Source organism: Stylophora pistillata, chromosome 7, assembly GCF_964205215.1.
Source record: "Stylophora pistillata chromosome 7, jaStyPist1.2, whole genome shotgun sequence".
NCBI classification, from domain to species: Eukaryota; Metazoa; Cnidaria; class Anthozoa; order Scleractinia; family Pocilloporidae; genus Stylophora; species Stylophora pistillata.
In genome coordinates, this window is record NC_142525.1 from 22275342 (window position 1) to 22295633 (window position 20292).

The 20292-nt window shown below is 37.7% G+C and overlaps 2 protein-coding genes across 2 annotated transcripts; one reads left to right on the plus strand and one right to left on the minus strand.

The window, feature by feature from the left end:
* On the plus strand, positions 1-15016 carry LOC111329871 (nonsense-mediated mRNA decay factor SMG9). Its single transcript, XM_022934629.2, has 17 exons — positions 1-142; positions 620-715; positions 1112-1152; positions 1649-1812; positions 1926-2059; positions 3869-3981; positions 5826-5862; positions 6935-7009; positions 8170-8265; positions 8618-8703; positions 9229-9294; positions 9592-9635; positions 10473-10580; positions 10896-11000; positions 13683-13762; positions 14242-14297; positions 14715-15016. Exons 1-17 carry the CDS (start codon positions 17-19, stop codon positions 14797-14799), a joined length of 1512 nt encoding a protein of 503 aa, XP_022790364.2. The 5' UTR covers positions 1-16; the 3' UTR covers positions 14800-15016.
* Positions 15017-18881: 3865 nt separating this feature from the next.
* Positions 18882-20272, minus strand: LOC111329887 (protein Flattop homolog). Its single transcript, XM_022934650.2, has 3 exons — positions 20148-20272; positions 19865-19927; positions 18882-19417 (listed from the first exon to the last, which is right to left on the minus strand). The coding sequence occupies exons 1-3, from the start codon at positions 20172-20174 to the stop codon at positions 18959-18961; spliced, it is 549 nt and encodes a 182-aa protein (XP_022790385.1). The 5' UTR covers positions 20175-20272; the 3' UTR covers positions 18882-18958.
* Between the last annotated feature and the right edge of the window lie 20 nt (positions 20273-20292).

A 20292-nucleotide genomic window follows, 5' to 3' on the forward strand; every position in this document is an offset into this window, starting at 1 on the left:
TGCAACATAAGAAAGCATGACTTCGCGTGTTCTTACACCACACACTAATCAGATATCCAAGATGGAGGATCAAGACAGGGGATTTCGTCGAGGTCGAGGCGGCCGTAGAAGAGAAAGAGGCTTTAGGGAACGGCCTTCAAGGGTAAATAATGTCATTTTAAAGTTTCTTCCCCTCTGTGCCGCGAGCTTTATCCACTTTTTGGAAAGTCGTAAACTGATAATCCGACGAGAAATGGGTTGACAGCAATTGAATTGGACATTAATAATATTATTTTTATTCATGCAAACTGCAGCTGAATTCCTTTAACATATCTTTATATTCTAAAAGGTTTGTGACTTGGGTTATCATCTGGTTACAATAATGTGCTCATTTACAATAATGTGAGCTTTACAGGACACCGAAAATTTAAGACTCACATTTTGAACAGAAGACTTCCGGGATTCACACCAATACTTTGCATGGTGGGAAAGATTCCTTTCGTGTAGTACAAGAAATACTGTAGATGATGGATTTGTTTAAAATGCTTTCAATTCATTAAGTCAATGAATTTATGGAATTTTGTATGGTGTAGCTAGTCCAGCTATTATTTTATTCAGCATAACAATTTTTTTTTGTCAGGGTAAAGGAGATGGTCCCATGGGAGCACATTCTGCATCCCCCACAGTACCACCCATGAAGACACCCATTATCCTCACCAAACCTTCTGCAGAGAGGGTCAGGGTCAAAAATTTTATTTTACTACTGCTTGGTTATTATTAAGACTACAAGCAATCCCTCCTTGTTCGTGAAGTTTATCATGCGAGTTAAAAAAGAAAAAAAAATCAGGGAAAAAAGTTTCTGTTAGTGTGCCCTGGGGAACTTTTGGAGTGACATGGACATGCTGCAAGAGCTCCACGAGTGAGGTGCCCAAAAAGTATATGGTAGGGACTACAGATTAAGCCCGAGAGTTTGAAATAATTATATGTTGCACATACAGCGCAAAAAATTAATATGATTTGTTATTGGCTGGAAATGTGTCAGCAAGTGGTCATTATATATGGATTTACTTTCAAGTGGTATACATGGAATGAAGTCATAAAATAATATTATTCTGACTGCTACTTTTTTCAGGGACAAGAAACACCAGTAAAGCAAATTTTGATAAAACCAAGGTAATAGAGTTGTCCAAGTTCAATAGACCAAAGATTTATGAGCCTCTTAAAAAATCAAAATTGAGTGAAACAGCTTTTGAGAAAATATGATAATTTTTGTTCTGTCAAATGAGTTCAGATATAAATTGGTCATAGTAAAGAGTTTCTAAAGTGGGCATTTTCAGGGCTAGCCTTTTGTCAGAGGGAATGAAAAGAAAGGTTCATTTTAAAGAATAAATTTACAGAGTAGTAATTGTGTTAGTTAACAGAGGTTAAATGTGTATTCAGACGGGAAATTATATCCTGTACAAATTTTCATTACCTATCAACTGCAGCAAGAACACGAGATGTTATTGTTTCTGTCACTTAAACTGAATACAACTCATTGGCTGGGAATTGTTTTAAGATAGCATAAGTCACAGTATAAACTGGAGAGATTATGTCTATTATTTCCAGAATAAGTGATTGAATATATCTTCAGCTAAATATGGTCACCTTTACCTTGTATATCCCAAAGGGAACAATTACCAGAGGCTTCAGCAAGTTCCAGTGCTCCCCAGCCAGTCACATCACGTGGAAAGACTCTTTTGTCAGATCATTCAGGTGGCCAAGGAACTGAGAGATCCACAAGCACTGCACCAGCACACAGTATGGGTAGTGCAACAGGAGGGCCAGTATCAGGTAAAATAAGTGTATTGACTGGATGTGGGATATACCTCTGAATTGGGCCTTTTAACACTTTTCTGTGCCTACCTTTGTTGGTTGCAATCTAGAGAATTGTTTTATTTCCTCAGGATCAAGTGGTAGTGTTGATGCTTTAGCAACTAACATGGCCTCTCTTAAACTTGGTGTACATAGTCATGATGGTGCGCCACAACTATTGAAATTGCTGGATGAGAATCTTCAGTGGAATGATAGTGCTTTAGAGGTATGCCTAAGGACTAAGACTGAAAATTTTATCCATACGCTCAGCTATGAAACTTATTCCTGTTGTGAGTGTAAGATACTTAAATCTAAAAATACAAAGATTCTCTCTTGTAATACATCTTTCGAAATTTGTAGTCTAATGGAGTTTTGATAGATGAAAACTCAGTTGTTATCATGGCTTGCATTGGTCACAAGAATTCTGAAAACTTCTTTAGTGAAACTTAACTTTATTCATAATTTTATGCTAATCCAACATTTCATAACCTTCCTCTTGCTCGACCTATCCCAGCTGTATTCTTATTGTAATTGTAGTTTGTAGATATTCATTGTAAGAATATTTTTAGAAGTGTAATATAGTTTTTATTAGTATATACTAAAACAGTGGATAGCGTTGAAGGCGCGCTCTGATTGGCTAGTCAAAACTCCGAATATCCTTTGCTATTTACCTCTGAGCAACTCGGGAAAAAATGGCGTGCCAGTTTGCATCCGTGACAAGCGAAGAAAACACTCAAATAAGGACGAAGCAGTCCCTGAAAACACAGAAAGCAACTAAATTTGGTTTGGCCGTGTTTAAAAGTAATGGTAACTGGGAGTTTATCGATAAAAACCAATGAAAAAGGTTTTGTTTACAAATGCAAATTAATCTTGCATAACCTCACTTGTTCACTTGAAAATCAAAGTTAAATAGTATTTTTTACAGAATGGTTTCAAATACAGAAAGAGTTTACAACACCATTTGAAGAAATGTCACCACCAGAGCTGAACAAATGTCTTCAGAAATTTTATCTGTCAGCGAAAAAACGAGACGGCAGGTTTTACAACAAAAAATCACTTACCGCGATCCGAGCCGCGTTGGATCGTTACGCATGGGAAAATGTTGGAAAATGTTGGAAAATGTTGGAATCATTGCTGAAATGTATGAATTAAAATCAATTCTTGGTGGTGTATATTATCTCACTGTTTTAGTATATACTAAAACAACTATTCACCTCAGTGTCGGTGGTTAGCAGCACTTGAATATTTACCTCGCCGCTTCGCGGCTCGGTAAATATCCACCACTAAACACTTCCACTTCTGTGAATAGTTGTTAACTATTGTTAGTCCTATTCCTATACATACACTTATACTTCCTTTTCTTTACGACATGTATTTTGTTACTTAACTTTGTTTTATAAATTTAGTTTGAGGGCCACTAGTTACTCAGTTGAAATACTGTCCCGTGTCACCCTTGTTAAATAAAGTTGATTGATTGATTGATAGTATTGATTGACACCCCTATAATCTATATTGTAAAAAGGATTCATGGGATAACATGGTAAACACACTTTTTCAAACAGAAGTGAAGTTCACTGAAAACCAGTGAACCTGAGAAGACTTCAACTATGTGACATTTTTTGCCTCAAAAGCTGTGTGTGAAGAAGTACTAAATTCTGAATTTTTGGTCGTAATGGTGGCCATTCACAAAACATTCAGCTTGAACCTTCTTTGAGGAGGAGTACAATTATTGAGAACAGTTGCTGTCGGATGCAATTTTTAACCGTGTGATGCACGATTATTAAGTCTAAAGCTTGTCAAACACGACTATTAATGATTCAGTCACAATTACTAGCCATACTTTCCACGATTATTAATTGTAGTAGCACACTCTTTAGGACTAATAATCGGAAGAGAATTAAGCCCTTAGTGATTAATAATCTTCATTTTAGGATCTTACGACAAATAATTGTTGAATTTTTTTACTCCGGAAATTAAAAACATTCCAGAAATTAAATAAACACCTGTTTTTAACACTCACTTCTTTGTCATTTAGATGCTTCTTGATCAAACAGATTTCCTGGTTGTGGGAGTCATTGGTCCACAAGGTGTTGGTAAATCAACTATTCTCTCTGTTCTGGGAGGAGCTGGGCCTTTTACTGACCCCAGGTTAGTGATTCTTCAGCTTTTAGATACTGTTTTCTTAAAAAAAATTACTCTGACCAAATGTTTCAATGACATCATGTTAGCCAAATTGGTCCACTAATAAAAATAACAATTTAACAGCATTTTTGGCACACCAAGCTGTTCTCTTGTAGATCTATATTCATTTTTCTCTAATTAGTTCCAGTGCACTTTTATAGCTGCTTCCATGTGAATGATGACAGTTTTACTGCAGTTTGTCTTGTGATGTAATCACTTGTAATTTTGTTGATGTGTGGACTATTGAGCAGTATTGAACTGTTACAATGATCCACTGAAGTGGAGGTGGAGAGTGCTGGATATTTACTGAGCCACAAAGCATTAAGGTTAACATCTACCACTTTCACCAACACTCAGGTGAATAATTGTCAAGTAGTATATACCACAAAATAAAAACAATAGTTTGTTTCTGTCAATATACCAAAAAAATGGTCAGAAATCAAACTCTTGACCTGCAAATTTGTCTTGACTGCTCAGAGGTGAAGAGTATTTGCCAACAGCTTCTGAAAAAGTCAATCGACATGACAATACAATCCAATACTGTAACAATATTCTTTATTTAATGAGGGTAATGTAATTAACCCAATGAGTTATCTAACTTACGGCCTTCGCAACCCACCCATCCCACCCCAGGGGAGGACATCCATCACACAGTAATCTCATACATGGGAAATTAACGTCTCCTACCCCTAATCCTGCAGGAGTGGGGACCTCCATTTATTCGTCCCTATCCGAAAAGACTAGAATATCTAACAATTTCTGATGTTATAGAAAGGCAGCATATTCTTCTCAATTATTTTAAGACCTTGAGTGTTGGTCCGGCCAAGGCTCGAATCCTCGACCTCCCGCACAACAGTCCAGGGCCGGGTTGTTCAAAGCTGTGTTAAGATAGCCCAGGGCTAGTGTGAAATTTGATTTCAGATCTGAAAGCTCTGAAAAAAAATACAGCTTAATTCCATTTGTCTACAATTTGGTGATTGAATTCTCTTTAAAAAAATTGGGAAAATTATCCCAAAACAGCTTTTGAACCTGAGAGAAATATAGAAACCTTGATTAAAATAACCCTGGGTTAGCACTAATTGACCTTTGAACAACTGGGCCCAGTGCTCTATCCATTGAGCTAACTAGGAGGCGGTGAGTGAAAAAGCCAATAATTATAACTGCTAGTGTGGCATGCACTAATCTGTATTAGACAATGAGCTTCATGTATCTACTGGTTAAGTATGATCTAAGAAGTGCAAAACTCTCTGGGAATGTCACTTGGGTGATATTTAACAATTATTCGCTGCGGGTGAGGTGAATATCGTCGAATAATCCCCGAGACGAAGTCGAGGGGATTATTCGACAATGTTCACCGAGCCTGAGGCGAATAATTGTGTTAGTATAATTTCAGAGCTGAACAACAGAGAAATATCTAAAATCATAACATTTTAGTAACATTTATTAACATTTTATTTTAACATTTTATATAAACCGCGTGGAGCGTCATATAAGGAACTGCTCAACCAATCAGATCGCTGGAAACTCTGCTCAGCTCTGAAATTATACTAATCTTGGATATCCTTCAGTTTTCGCCAAGGGATATTCACTCATGTGATGCATTTAGACCAATTGTGTGAGACTGAAAATATTTGATGGATCATTAAAGCAATTATCAGTATTACTGCCATGATCACCACCCATAGTTTTGTTATGCAAGTGGTGACACTCACTGAACTTGAGCTAGCTGGTTCATTTGTAACCACTCATTAGTAATTATCAAGAACAACTGACTTTTCTAACTCCTCCTTTAACTCTCAAAATGTCTCAAGGTCTTCTGTATTTCCTGTGCAGTCAAGACAGGTTCAGGTCAGTGGAAGATTCTTTTGTATGCTGAATATCTATCATGGTGTTAAATCTAAGTTTAGCAGGTGCTAGACAGAGTGATCTCATGGTTAGTGGGTTGGACTAAAAATAAAGAGGCTCTGGCTCAGAACCAGGATGGGCCATGGTGTCTGTTCTTGGAGAAGACACTGGACCCTTTAACCCTTAAGAGAGACCAGCGTTTAAATTCTCCTTACAAGATCACCCCTGAATCAAACATTAAGGTCATGAGAATGAAGGAGATGGTCACTAACTATTAAGAAGCTCCTGATTATTAATAAAATTCTCCTTGTCAGCACCTTAAGAAATGTATAGAGAACAGTATGGAGAATATGTATACTGATCTTAGGGCATAAAGGGTTCACTCTCTTATAGCTTCCTTCAATTCAGAAGTACAGTACAATAGGGTACACTTGTAAACTGTGAGCTTGAGGCAAAACCCAGTGAAAGGCATGGAGGGGAAACGGGAAGGGGGAGGGGAAGTAACGTGATGGACAGGTATGGAAACCATGACAAGCACCAAACAGTTATGGGTCACTTTTGTTCTAAGACTTGCATCAATTTTCCTAGCTATGCAGTACACTGTGTCACTCTTTAGAGAGTTTTCAGCTGTTTGTTTGATATACATAAATAATCAATTACTATAAACACTGGCGTGTAGATGCACTTGCAGATAAGCAGCACCCTGAATTTTGGAAAAAGGGTTTTGAAAAGAAATAAAAATTAAATAAAAAAGAAATCACAAATGGAGGCTTGAGAAAGTTGCTTACTATTGGTTGTTCATCAGATGTACATGGGTGTAAACTCAGTATCATTGAAAAAAAGAGAATACTTTGAATCCTTACTGATAATTTTAGCTGTAACAGTATGGATATCATATCTACTGATTTTGACTTATGTTTGAGCTTACTCTGGTATTTTTCAAACACTCCAGTATTTTTTCATTCCTGTCAAGAGAATTTTACATTTAACAATAGAAAATCTGTAGTTTGTTCATTGGCCTATGAATCATTGATTAATCATTCTGGTACTCACTGATTGCCTGGGTGCTGTTTAGGAGGATGGGACCAATCAAACTACTGGTATTGACTTAGCTGTTACACAAGAAAGAGTCATTCTTTTGGACACTCAGGTGCTGTCATTATTTTAATCTTGATCATGATAACTTTTAATTCTTTATAAAGAAATAAAGCTCACTAACCATGATGATGTTACCAATTAGTTCCCTCTGTGCCCTACTGAGGAAGTCTTTCCATGTGGAAGACATGATCTAATAACCATGATAGCCTCCTACACAGACGTTCTTTGGGCTCATCACGCAATCTTCCTCCTCCTTGCGTGACGAGCCCAAAGAACGTCTGTGTAGGAGGTTATATTTAGAAGGGATCTAATAAAAGCAGATGACTATTTGGTTTTTACTGGGATTGGCAACATCTGAGAATGAATTTGTGACAACCCTTGAATGTGAATGCAGCCCTCTTTGAGGAAATGAATACCAGCGTAATGTTATGGAGCAGCTTTGCCTAAAACAGCCTCAGAGATTTATTTTTTTAGGATAAAAAAATTCTTTTCTGAAGGCATTTCTGACCAGCTTGTGCACATCATTAGTGACTTCGTTGGGGCTGCTTCTTGTGAAAAAGATGAACTCAACCAGTTCAAAACTTTTATAAAGTTAACCTAGTATTTCATCCAGTCCTAAATTTTCTTTGGGAAATTTGTAGAATTTTGTTGTCCTAATTATAACATCAGTGTTTATATCAATACCAACAGCCCATTGACCAGTGTTTACAACAACCTATTGACTCTCACAAGCAGAATATCAGACAAATTGCAGAGACTAAGAGTTCTTTTAGACAATCATAGTAGCCTTCAACATTACGAAAAATTGTTCAGGGTGGAAAAAGGATGCATTACTTCTCATATATAAGGGGTTGCCTGTTTAGAGTCCAGAAGTATTCTTTATGTTGATGTTGATTTGAAACTTGGGGGTAAAAGTGTGAGAGAGAATTATACTGGGTTCAAAATCACAAAAGTTCTTGAGATGCCTGAACCTAACATTTGCAGGTCAAAACGAAATTCTAATAGATAGACTGGCACAAATCTCATGGTTCCAAGAGCAAGATAATGGCGGCTGTGTGATCTGTGTCTATTACACTCTCAAAACAGTACTCTTTAGTCTTTGTTAACTTTCTGGTATTTCAGGTTTGATTCTTCACTTTGAAGGGATGGTTGTCAAGGAAATTTTTGTCTGATGTTGCTTTTATTTTTTTCTGTGTCAATATAATTATTTAGCCACTGTTGAGTGCAGCTTTGCTAGACCGTTTGATCCATCATGATCGTAACATTCCTCCCGAATACACTTCTCCTGAGAACTACAACGAGATTCAGGTACAACTTGAAATTATTCATGATTTCATCGGAAACTTTTTCCAATAATAGTTTGTAAATCTTTATTTTTTGTTTGGCTTGTTTTGTCTGCTCCCTATTCAGAAGCTCCTACATTGCTTTTCAGGATTCAATTTCTGACAATTAAGAATTCCCCAAAAGTACCGAAAAATTTAATGTTGTCATTGAAATACCATCAGGAAAAAATTTTTGATGCACGCTCTGACTTGGTTATCTCCGAATCCTGTCATTGTCGTGTTAGAGAAGTCTTATTCTCATGTTATGTTGTACGGTTGACGTCTGTCTTGACATTTTGTTAATATTTTCCAACTTTTCCTTTTTTTTTTTTTTTCAGTCATTGCAAATCGTCACTTTCCTGTTAACAGTATGTCACGTAATTTTAGTCGTACAAGATTGGTTCACAGATCTCACTGTATTAAGGTAATGTCTTTTGTTAGCGTGTTACATTGTACAAGATTCTTCTGCTGCTATTTATACATCTTCAATAGCAAGGTGCTTTTCACTATGTCAATCTGTTATAAAAGCAACTATGTTGGCCTGTTCAATGACCTTACTGGGTGTCCCTTGTAAAAGGGACCTTTGCAAAGTATGCCGTGCTGTACTTTATTTCGCCGTCGCAATATATCTATGGTTATTTTCTGTAACGTGTGAAATCACTCGTTTGAACGCTGAGGGAATCCACAAGACAATACTGTGGTAGGATAGAAGGACAACTGAGGAAGAATAGGAAGAAGAGATCAAGACGGAGGGATTATAACAAAGGGTGGAAGGAAATCCCGCGGATTACAAACAACTTGATCAAACTAAATGTTCAAGATTTAAAAGATGCCATACACTTGGAAAAAATACACGGAAAAGAAGTCCACAAAGTTTGCCTAAACAGCATGTGGTGCTAAACGACCCCAGTTGGTATTTCAGATGAACATTTTTTTTTTTAATTTTCAGGCTTTTAAAAACAGCTGAGATGCTAAAGCCTTCATCCACCAGCCACACCTCGCACGAATCATCTGGGTGAGTGAAGGATTCAAAATATTTAGATCTTCCGCGTTCGGTTATCTTATCTCAAGGAATGTTTTAAAACTAAATGAATGTGCATGTAAAAAACCAAGGTCATCACAAACGTTTATCAGAATAAAAGTAAATATCGTAAGAGGCTAGAGAGGAGTCAAAGTGAAAACAAGGAAACCACGTCAAGCACAGGATACTGGAAGAGTTTTACTCGCCAGCAGAGGCCGCAAAATGCGAGAGGTAACATGTAGAAAAAAAAGGAAAACATTTAATGTCTTTTTCATTGCTTTTTTTATTCAGCTTGGGGTCTCCAGACGAGTCAGATGAAAATTATCCAAACTTAGGTAAGATAGGAGATTTACGTTGCTTTCAGGCATGTTTTCTTAACCTGCTGAAGTCTGTCGGGGTACATGCTTAAACACAACCACTTACGTTCCTCGCATGATCTAAAGATTCGGTATAGAACGCTGTGTTCTGATGAAAAGCGATTAAGTTTCCTGAGCAAAAAAGCTGTGGGAGAATCCAGTTCATTAGGAGTATAGGACATAGGGGAGGGGTTATCAGACTTTCGGAGGAGAGCAGAACCTCTGACTTCTTTCCAAATAACGGCTTTGTGTTCCTTTCGCTGGGCAGAGCATCTAGATGCCTGAACTGCTAGAACATACAGCCTCAAATGCGTTAAGTGTACAATGTAGAAATCCCAGACGCTACAATAGATTGCGAAGCATCATTAAGGAGTTTTGTTCGGTGTGAATCATTGGGGACGTCAGAGGGACGACGAAGCTTCAAGATTCGTTACCAGTCGTTTTCACCATGTGGCTTTAGTCTCCTTCACTGAACTCTCCACCGCACCCTCGTGCTACGCGTGTCACGAAGAAGACTGGAGACGAGTCAGCAAGCAACTTTTACTTTTCCCATGCATTACACTTGTATCAGTTGTGTCAATGCGATGGAATTGTTGAGAACGACTCAATAAATCCGCGGTTAAACTCAACGTTCTACTTTATTTTGACGGAGAAACAAAACCTCCATAGCGAATACTCGGTCTGACATGGCAAAAACTCAAACTAAGTAAAAGTACTTGACATTTGATCCTTGTCACTCAATTCTAAATACGGTACATGTAACACAACATCACGTTCTCCTGAACAGGAATCATTACTTTTTTCTTTCCATTGCAGTTTTTGTGTATAACAAAGCCACGAGAGAGGATTTCCACCATGAAAACCTGAGCTCTATGCATTACGCGACTAGCACTCTGTTTCAGCATTCAAGACTGAAGTTGCAAAGTACGTCAACTTTCTCAATCCTAACACCCAAGATCTGACTAGTAATTTTCCTTTCCAATTTCTATGTATGCTCATGGAAATAAGTTAAAGAATCTTTCGTAAAAGCAAGAAAACAAGAACTTGGATGGCTTCCTGTTTGCAAAAACTTTGCAGAAAAAAAATTAAAAAGTAGTTCCAAAAGAAATACGTTTTGTTGTTACTGTTGTTGTGACTATCTGTCTCGAAGCAAGGCTACAGAACCACGAAAAAAAGATGAAAGACGTAGTTTTGTTCTTTATTCTTATGCACAGGTTCGGATTACTTTTTTTGTTTCAGGTGGAATTTCTCTGTTGAGTTCAAGCTTGATGCCTTACAGAACACTTCTGACATCTTGTGACGATATGAACATATTTGCGGTACCACTCTATCAACCACATAGAGGTAAAATCTTGCACTTTGAATTCACCTACAATTCTATCAACGTAAAAGCGTCATAACTTGACCGATTCTGAATAAATGAAAAGTCTTTTTTTCGCCTTCAACATAAATCGCAGACTATTGTCAGCAATTGTTTTCCCCTTTCTGCTAAGGTTTTTAATACAGTATTTTTATTCTTCATTTTGTCGCACACTAAGCTAAAAACATACAAACCTTGGTCACTAAGAGATATTTTGATATTTCTATTGCTTAGTTGAGAGAGGGGAAAAATATTTGTGTTTAAAAAACAGCCGAAGGGGGGTGATTGCTAACTTTTGAGTGTTCGCCCAAAATTCTGTTTGGGTTATTCATGCCAGTAAACTGAAACTGAAATTGCATTCTGTTTCTTTCTTGAAATAAATACTTCATTTCTCTGTGGATTTATTGGCTCAATATCCAATGAAGTCTTGAAATATATATCTTATTATTAAAAACTAGATCATCGGATAATGCAATTCAAGACTTTTTATTGGCTTAGCCATTATGGTATATCAGCCAATATACCATAATCTACAAATATGGGAAGCATACGTGTCAGCTTAAAATTAAAAAGGGAGATTAAAATTCAATAAAATTTAATAATTTAATTTAACGTTTTTAATAAAACAATTATTCCACTCGCGCTTGTTGGATATGAGATGATTATAGCCAACGAGGCCTCGTTGGCTATCTATCATCTCATATCCAACACGCGCTCGTGGAATAATTGTTAATTATTAAAAACTGGATCATTGGATAATGCAATTCAAGACTTTTTATTGGCTTAGCCATTATGGTATATTAGCCAATATACCATAATCTACAAATATAGTAAGCGTACGCGTCAGCTTAAAATCAAAAGGGAGCTAAAAAATCCGGTTTCTTCTTACAAAATAATAATTTCTTGGGGACGTTTTTAATAAAACAATTATTCCACTCGCGCTTGTTGGATATGAGATGATTATAGCCAACTCGGCGCTACGCGCCTCGTTGGCTATCTATCATGTCATATCCAACGTGCGCTCGTGGAATAATTGTTAATTAACCAAGCGCGTGGGCCGTACTGGGAGAATATCGGCCCAAGGTCTTAACAGTACGGACCAAGCGTAGCGAGGTCCGTACAAAAAAGACCGAGAGCCGATATTCTTCCAGTACGGTCCCGAGCAAGCTTGGTTAATAAGAGATTTAGTATACGACTGAAGTTCAAAGGGACACAAGTGCGGTATCATTCGGGACCATTCGGGATAGTGCCCGGTCCAATACTGAGAGAATATTGACCGGCAATAGAGTATTTTGATTGGTTGATTTTAGTCATTGGCCCTCTGACTGCCCGAGTCGTGTGATAAATTTAAGTTATTTTATAGATTAGAATCGCATTATTAAATAAAATCTCGCATTCTGATTGGTTAACGAAGCAAGGTATTTAGCGTGGAATTGCGAGTTGAAAACGAGGCTAAGTGAAATTGTTTCGTATTTGCGTCACTAAGCACAACAGCTATCGTCAAATTGTCACAAAGTTTGGATTAAAATGTTTTCAAAACCATTGTCACCTTCTAAAGAGCAAAAAAAAAAAGAAGCGTTTTCAAAGTGTGCCGGAGGTTCTTCCTTGTTTTGAACTGAACTTCAAATTCTTGGAGAGGCATGAATAACCTCTTTCGCTCGCGACACTGCCCGAAAGCGAGAAAATCCTGTGAACACGGCCCAGAAAAAACAATCTCCAAGCTAACGGGTCACGCCAACCCGGGTTCAATATCCATCTGCAGCCATAATCTTTTAGATAAACAACAAAGGATGTCAAGCAAGTTGGCTGGGGTTTCAGTCGTACCACTACGACTGTTACAGCTGCCAACGCCAGCGACGGTCTGCGCACTAAAGCTTTGCGAGAAATTTATGTCAACAGCCTTGCACTTCCATCAGTAGTTGGCAATAACACAACATCAATTAATAACGGCATTGATGATCTAGCAGTAAGAGTTCTAGGTGGATTGTTCACCAATATATCGTTCAACAACTCTCCAGTGAATATCTCCATCAACTTTCAGTCTAATGCTCATCCCAACGATTCAGCTAATGACAGTCGCCTGTAGTGAATTTCTGCAAATAAAAAGATTAAAGTTTTTGGACTTTTCATGAAACACTTCTTTGTTTTTAAAGGAATAAAGAATCGATCAATACACGTATTTGCACTTCAAGGCACTTACCTTATATTAATTGCGATGTTATTGCACTTGAAATCTGTGCTTTCGCTTGCACACTTTATTTCTCTCAGTTTGCCACCAAAGCCGGGTAAAAGGTGTTACTCATTTTCCTTCTCGAGCAAATTATTTGGAATTTTGAAAAAAAGATGTTAACGATAAACTGCTTGTAAATCCAGTGAAATACCACTATTTTCCCTAAATAGTGTGAAGCTTGTTTAAAAAGTTCGAAAATTAATGTAAACTTAAGCACGAGGTACAATTAAAATTGGCGAAGGTTCAAACGTGTACGACTAACCTTGCTTTCTATTCGCTAACATAATGACACTTCTGACAGTTGGCTTTAAAATGGCTTTCTAGAGCGCGCGCTCGGGATAAAAAAAAAACAATAATATTGCCGATTTAATTTCTTGTTTTCTTATTTTCATTCAGTTATGCGATTCTATAGAATCTGTTCTTTTTTCCTCTTTAGGGAATGGAATGTGTACCAAGTCACCCACTTACCAGGGACATCCGAGCTTTGATGTGGTCCTACATAGTCTCCGGAATCAGGTCACTCTTTTTGTCGTATCAATTTAGTGTCGAAAGTAATCTGGGATAGCATTGGTTTTCCTTTACTTTGCTCTGTGACTCGTCCAAAAAAATCACGCCACTCTCTCAACCAATCAGATGCAAAACTAAAACCAATCCAGCGCGACTTGGCATCCGCATTTTCCCGCGCAGTAGGCAGTTTGGTTGTTTTTTACTTTGAGTTCTCATTGACCCTTGAAGGTATTTTCATTTTGTCAGACTGGCCGTTGTGATTACTTTGGTTTTGGTTTTGCGACATTCGGTCGAAAAGCCCCTTTTATTAGTCGATTTTAATTTTATTGGCTCATCATAGGTGTGTTTGTCACAGTAACCCTTATAACAAACCTCGGGCCAATGCAATTATATTGATCAGTTCCCCGAGTTGAAATATTTATTCCCGTTTGAAGAGAAGGTAGCAACTTTTTTTCGCATCATTTAGTTAACTGTTGTTTTGTTTGCAGGTATTTTCTGTTCACAGACACCTCCTCACTCATCATTCACTGACAGAGAGAAATTGGTAATTTATCACTGTTGTTATTTTTTGCTGACTCGTTCAAAGGGAGGGATTTCTGTACTTTCGTATGCCAATGTGTTGCGTGACGCTCCTCTCGTGTCACGCTGACTTAGTCCATTCATGACTGCAGCACTTCAATTTTCCGAAAAAAATTTTTTTATCGATTAAAATATCTTATGGTAAAGGAAAAGAGTAACCTCGCAGAATCGTTTGAAAGTTACAAGAGTGACAAAAAGAGTGGTTGACGTTTGGAAGTGTGATGTTGAGTACTTTTGTTCTCAAACCGGATTTGTGAAATAGATCGTATTTTGACAGGAGCTCATTGCCCTGATGGGTAATGAAGTTTTTTCCTCTGCTGACCTTAACTGAAGTACCTCTCTCAGGGTCAGTTGTTCATTTTTAATTTCCTTCGCTTTTAAGGTTTCACTTTGCTGCTCGTTCCTGGGAAACTGTTAGAAAATCAAGTTTGATCTCCGAGTACAACAGACTCCTCTGTTCTCAGTAACCGGAGAAACTCATAGAGTGTTAACAGGAGACAGGGCGCTGTAACGATTCGGTTCAGCTTTTGGGATACTGGACAAAGGCTGTGAAGAATTCGTTCTTCCCGGGGATATGACTTTGAACTCTTTATATGAAGATAAAACTCAGAAGTTTAAATAATTACATCTTACCGTCAGGTACTTACTTCAAATATTGAAATAAATGTATTTATTGTCGAGCAATGTGTGTGTGTTGGTGATTACTTTCATTAGTCATTGTAAACTACTATTAAAGAGCGCTCCACGTTATTATAAGTCTATCGCAAAATTATGATTCAATGCACGCACGAGAGACGGAAAAATAAGCAAAACTACGTACATGGGACTATTTTTTATTAAGAGTCGAAAGTATTATGTCCTTGACATTTTTCAAAGTCATCTATGACTTGAAATGTTCGTCCGTTGCAAGTCTCATTGATTTTCTCAAATAACCTCTTCACCTCTTGCAGTCTAGCCCTTCTCGGCATTGCTAAAAGTGTCCTTTCAGTCTTTTCTTTTTTCCTCTATGGCGTTGCTTGGAAATCGTGGAGGCTTTCTTTCCCCTCTCTGAGAGAAAAGAGGAAAGAGAGGGGAGGGGAGAGGGCGGGGCGCGGGTGTGTGCTCGTTAAACAATACACGAGTAAGTGTTAACAAATATTTAGAGACCAAGATCGCCTGTTTAGTGGTGTTCACGCGAAAATGAAATCTTTACTGTGCAAAACCTGAACCTTTTTCTGGTTACACCCCATTTTACTTTTCGTTTGGAGCAGGCCAAGCCTTTAAAATGGTGAGTGGCGCAATTCCAAACACTGTCCAGGTCACACCGTGTTCGACATAATTGCGTGCGTGACATATTAATTATTATTATTTTATTTTTTCTATCGTGCTTACGTACTACAGGTGAGCGTGATGGCAAGTTATATTTTTCTTATTACGTCCTGAGATAAATTTCAAATGTGTGAAGTGGTCTTAACAAAATTCGTAAACCGCAGTGAGGCAGGTTGGTGTTTTTACGTCAGATCGAGTTACGTAATAGAGATTCATACGTTTCACACGTTTCGTAGATCAGGCTCCAAACACGTTATCTTGCACAGTGCACATGAGGATCCTTTTATGACGGTCACCATAACCTCTGAACATGATTAGAAAACGTGAGACTTGCAGTGTTACCAGTGTAACCAAGAAAGAAAAAATTATTTTCAGTTCACTAACAGCCCCAGGTGAGTTCAACTTCTTGTTTTAACAGCTTTTGATCCACTAGCTGTTAACAGCGCCAATTGTTTACAAAAAAATTAAATCTCTAAATAGCCAAACCGGTACAGAGTTATTTCATCAACAATGATTTGAATTAAAACGCTTTGAAGCCACATTCTCCTTGGCATTCAGAGATCAAGAATTGCGACAAAAATTGTGATTCTTCGCTGGAAAGTCCTGAATTCAGCTACTGTCAGAGTTATAAACTGACTGATGAAGGTTGCAGCATACCAGAAAATTAATTGTCAGGAAATTTGACTTGGAGCTCCTCTGAAAATTTTTACTGGTCAGTTCTTGCTTAAGCATGAAGACAATTAAGATTTACAAGCCCCTCTATTAGATGAGTCTTTTTTTCTGACATCTACTGCATTGAACAGTCGTGCTGGATCGATAAATGGAAAGAAAGTAACATCACTCCTGTTTTTAAGAAGGATATAGTGAGGCTAATAAATCTAACTACCATGCAGTCTCCATTTTACCTGGAATTTCGAAAATATTTGAAAGAGTTATGTATAATCAGCTGTATAATTACTTTGTACCACATTTACTCTCAGATAGTCTGTCAGGATTCCTTAAAAGTCATCCAACCTGTTCAGCCATATTAAAGATTACTGAAGATTGGAGAACAGCTTGGATGAGAATCAAATCGTATCTGTAGTATCAATCGATCTTAGCAAGGCTTTTGATACGATCTACCATCGCCTATTACTAAGAAAACTGAAAGAATATGGCGTTTCTACTCCATCTCTCAAGTTAATCTGCTCTTATCTCATCGGCCGACATCAACGTGTCAAAGTGGAAAACATCTTCTCTGAATGGCGTACAGTACAATGTGGAGTACCGCAGGGGTCCCTGCTCGGACCCCTGTTCTTTAATATTTATATTAATGATATTACCTTCATCACCAAAAATATGCAACTAAGACTCTACCCTGATGACACCACCTCCTACTGTTCAAGCAACTGCCCTCCTGTCCTACAGCTATACACAAATGAGGACTTGTCTCTACTTGCTAAATGGCTAAATTGCAACTACTTAAAAGTCAACTCAACCAAGACACAAGCCATGGTCCTTGGACCGGATCGTCAAATTACAACTTTGACCTATCATTGGACAATAGCAATATCGAAATAAAGGACGAACTCAAATTGCTTGGTGTGACAATTGACAGTAAATCATCATATACTACTCATATTAAGAATATCCTTAGTAAAATACATGCCTAAGCTGGTGCTCTTAGAAGAATACGCAACTTTATATCGATAGTAAAACTGCTATGAGAATATATAAGGCCTATATACTTCTTCATTTTGATTATTGTTCTCCTCTTTTTGTTGGGCTGTCAAGCGCCTTATCTGACGATTGAACGTACACAATTTTATATACTTAGAACATTATTTAAATTTCCTAAATCAATTGAGTATGCTGAGTTATTAAGTCAGCTTAATCTTGAATCTATCAAACAGAGACGATTGTCTCAACCCCTAGTTTTTATATTCAAGGGATATCATAATTAAGGACCAATTTATATCAACAACTTATTTAAATTCAGACAGTGTAGATATAACCTTAGAGGTAGTGGATCCCGCATGGATCAGCCGGCTCCCAAATCTCATTTTGGGCATCAGTCCTTCTCTTATATTGGTTGTCGGCTGTGGAACAGCCTTCCTCAAGATGCCAGGGATGCCAAGAGCATTACTATCTTTAGAATTCAGTTAACCAAGTTATAAATTTGGATACCAAAGTTAATGGCAAATGCACCTTCTACGCTTGATTCACGCCTTCTGCGTATTTCAATAATAGATTTTATTAGCCCTTAATCTGAAATTATTTTGAGCTTGTATGTTTTGGGCATATAGCATGTATTTTTTTTTTCAAATTATTTATTCATTTATCATATTATAGTTTCTAATTATATTAGTTAGTATACATGTAAATTTTTGTAACGAGCATCTTTTTGCTCATCAATTTTCGTGTTTAAATAAAGTTATACCAGTCCTACTTACTTACTTATCTGGTAGCTTGTAACTACAACCGTGTCCTATCCTTCGCTAGCTTATTACCCCTGCCTTACTGAGGAAGACGTTTTAACAAACCTGTGCGCGTGTGTGCTTTGGGATTACGTAGGTTAATAATATCGTAAGCAAATCACGCTGACCTTTATACTTTTAACGTGTGCAATTTTATTTGAGAAAGTTGAAAGTTTTTTAGTTTATCGATTGGCGTTTTGTTTAACGGTCATTGTCATTTACCAAGAGTCTACAGTTTTCCATGTTTGAATTAAAGTGTCTGTTTGGATTTTCCATTTCGCTTCTGAACAAGGGTCTAGGCTTTGGGAATGTACATCTCTTTCAAATATTATTCCCCCCCTCCCTTTTATGAGGGTTAAAAAAGGACATAGCTTGGACTTATCATAGAAAGGGTTCCAGCTTCTTAATACACCATTAATTTCTTCTCCCTTATTAAATTCATAAAATAAGAGCATTAAAGTAGTATTAACCATTTCTGTAGTGCACATTTTAGGGAATTGCTCATTTCTATGAGGGGGGTCATGGGCAAGTCCAAGACACCCTTGCCATTCTCCTGGGAGAGTAAGGGGAAGTTTTGTTGGATTTGGTGTACCGGTACTACAAATTTCCTAAAGCCATATGTAGCCTTCAATAGTTGTATAAAAAGAAATAAGTTATGAGGGTAATATCAGGCTGGCATGCTCAATTCATTTTCCTTTAGAATTCTTGGGATAGTGCATAAATTTACTGGTAGCTGGTAATTTGCAAGAACACTTTTACCTTCACTTCGTCAATGACAAATGAAGTTTCATAACTTGGTATATTTATTTTGCAATTGCTTAGAGAAGGAATTACTTGCAGATTACACGGTACTGTACAAACATCAAGCTGGGTCTGAAAACATAACCACATTCTTGGGTGGGCCATTTTCTTCAGTGCGGCTCTTAACAGGAGATGGAGCAGCTGGTTCAGGGGTTTTTGCCACAACAGGGCTGGGTGACTTTTTACATTGACTACTCTGGCTTGGTGGACGTGGGCTTGTTTTCCCTTCTTGTGGGCTTGGTGTCCATACTTCTTCTGGCTGGGGTGTTGGAGTCCTTGCTTTGTCTGCAGTTTCTTCTTTTTTAGGACTCGGTGTGCGTGCAGGTGGCTCTGTTTCTTTTTGCATGCTTGTGGATATTGCATTTGTCTTTATGGTCTTTGTTTTAAGAGGAGGTTTTTTCATTTCCCATGTACCCACAAACTCACCCCAGGGACTCTTTGAAGAGCGTGGGATCCCTGGCAAAATGTGTCCTTGGTCATTGCTAATTGGCTGGGTGAAGCCTTCAAAAGTTGATGGACGCTATAAGTATAAAGAAAGAGAATTATAAGGTGGAAGTGTTAGTATTCAAACTATACTGATTCATTCTGAGTTGTCACATTTCAGGAGTGGTGGGGGTTGGGTGGTAATCTTGGTTATTCCCACAGACCTACTACCCAGGCTCCATTAATGTTACTGACGGAGGAAATGAAAATGTTTCCATTTCCTTCGTTAGCAACATTATCAACAACAACACCAACATAGACATCAGTAATATATGTAAACCTCAAACAGAAAATATAGAATGTTAAGAGAAAAACCAGACAACGGAGCAAACATCTAACTCAAGTGTACTTTGTTTGTCGACAATTAATGTATGGCTCAAGCCGAGGAAATGGTTAATCGGTGAAAACAAAATTATGTCGTATTTCTTTCTATGCTAATCTGCGGTCTGTTAGTTTAATCAAAAATATCTCCATCATCTCTTACCTCTTTGAATCTCTTGGGAATTTCCCAGTTCTGCAACCTACGAGCAGCGAATTCTTTCTCGTACTACGGATTAAAAGAAACACAAAATAAATTGTCTACTAGTTCACGTAAAACTTACCAAATGTAACAATCAAGGTAAGATCGATTTAACTGTTCTTCCGTTTAGCTCGGAATTCGCAGATCGACCGGCGCCGTTTTTGGGTGACTGACGACACTGAAGCATCATTTAGTACCACGAAAATTCTTTCTTTCTTAAAGAAAATACAAAATGCTTTCATAGTACCTGATTTGCGCTAAAGTGCGTCGACATCTTCGCTGTTTGGTGAGATGAACGGCAACAAAGCACTCGATAGTTGTAAGCTCGTAAGAGAGTTGTTATGACAACGCTTTCCTTCGTACTTAGTCTTCCTCTTCCGAGTGTTTCCCAT

Bases quoted from the DNA above. Each gene is read 5' to 3' on its own strand.
- LOC111329887 (XM_022934650.2), bottom strand. From the start codon at position 20,174: ATGTCGACGCACTTTAGCGCAAATCAG. The intron at 19,928-20,147 runs GTACTATGAAAG...TTTAATCCGTAG, and splicing joins CGCACTTTAGCGCAAATCAG to TACGAGAAAGAATTCGCTGC. The intron at 19,418-19,864 runs GTAAGAGATGAT...TTATACTTATAG, and splicing joins TTCCCAAGAGATTCAAAGAG to CGTCCATCAACTTTTGAAGG.
- LOC111329871 (XM_022934629.2), top strand. From the start codon at position 17: ATGACTTCGCGTGTTCTTACACCACACACTAATCAGATATCCAAGATG. The intron at 1,813-1,925 runs GTAAAATAAGTG...TTATTTCCTCAG, and splicing joins AACAGGAGGGCCAGTATCAG to GATCAAGTGGTAGTGTTGAT. The intron at 8,704-9,228 runs GTAATGTCTTTT...TTTAATTTTCAG, and splicing joins ACAGATCTCACTGTATTAAG to GCTTTTAAAAACAGCTGAGA.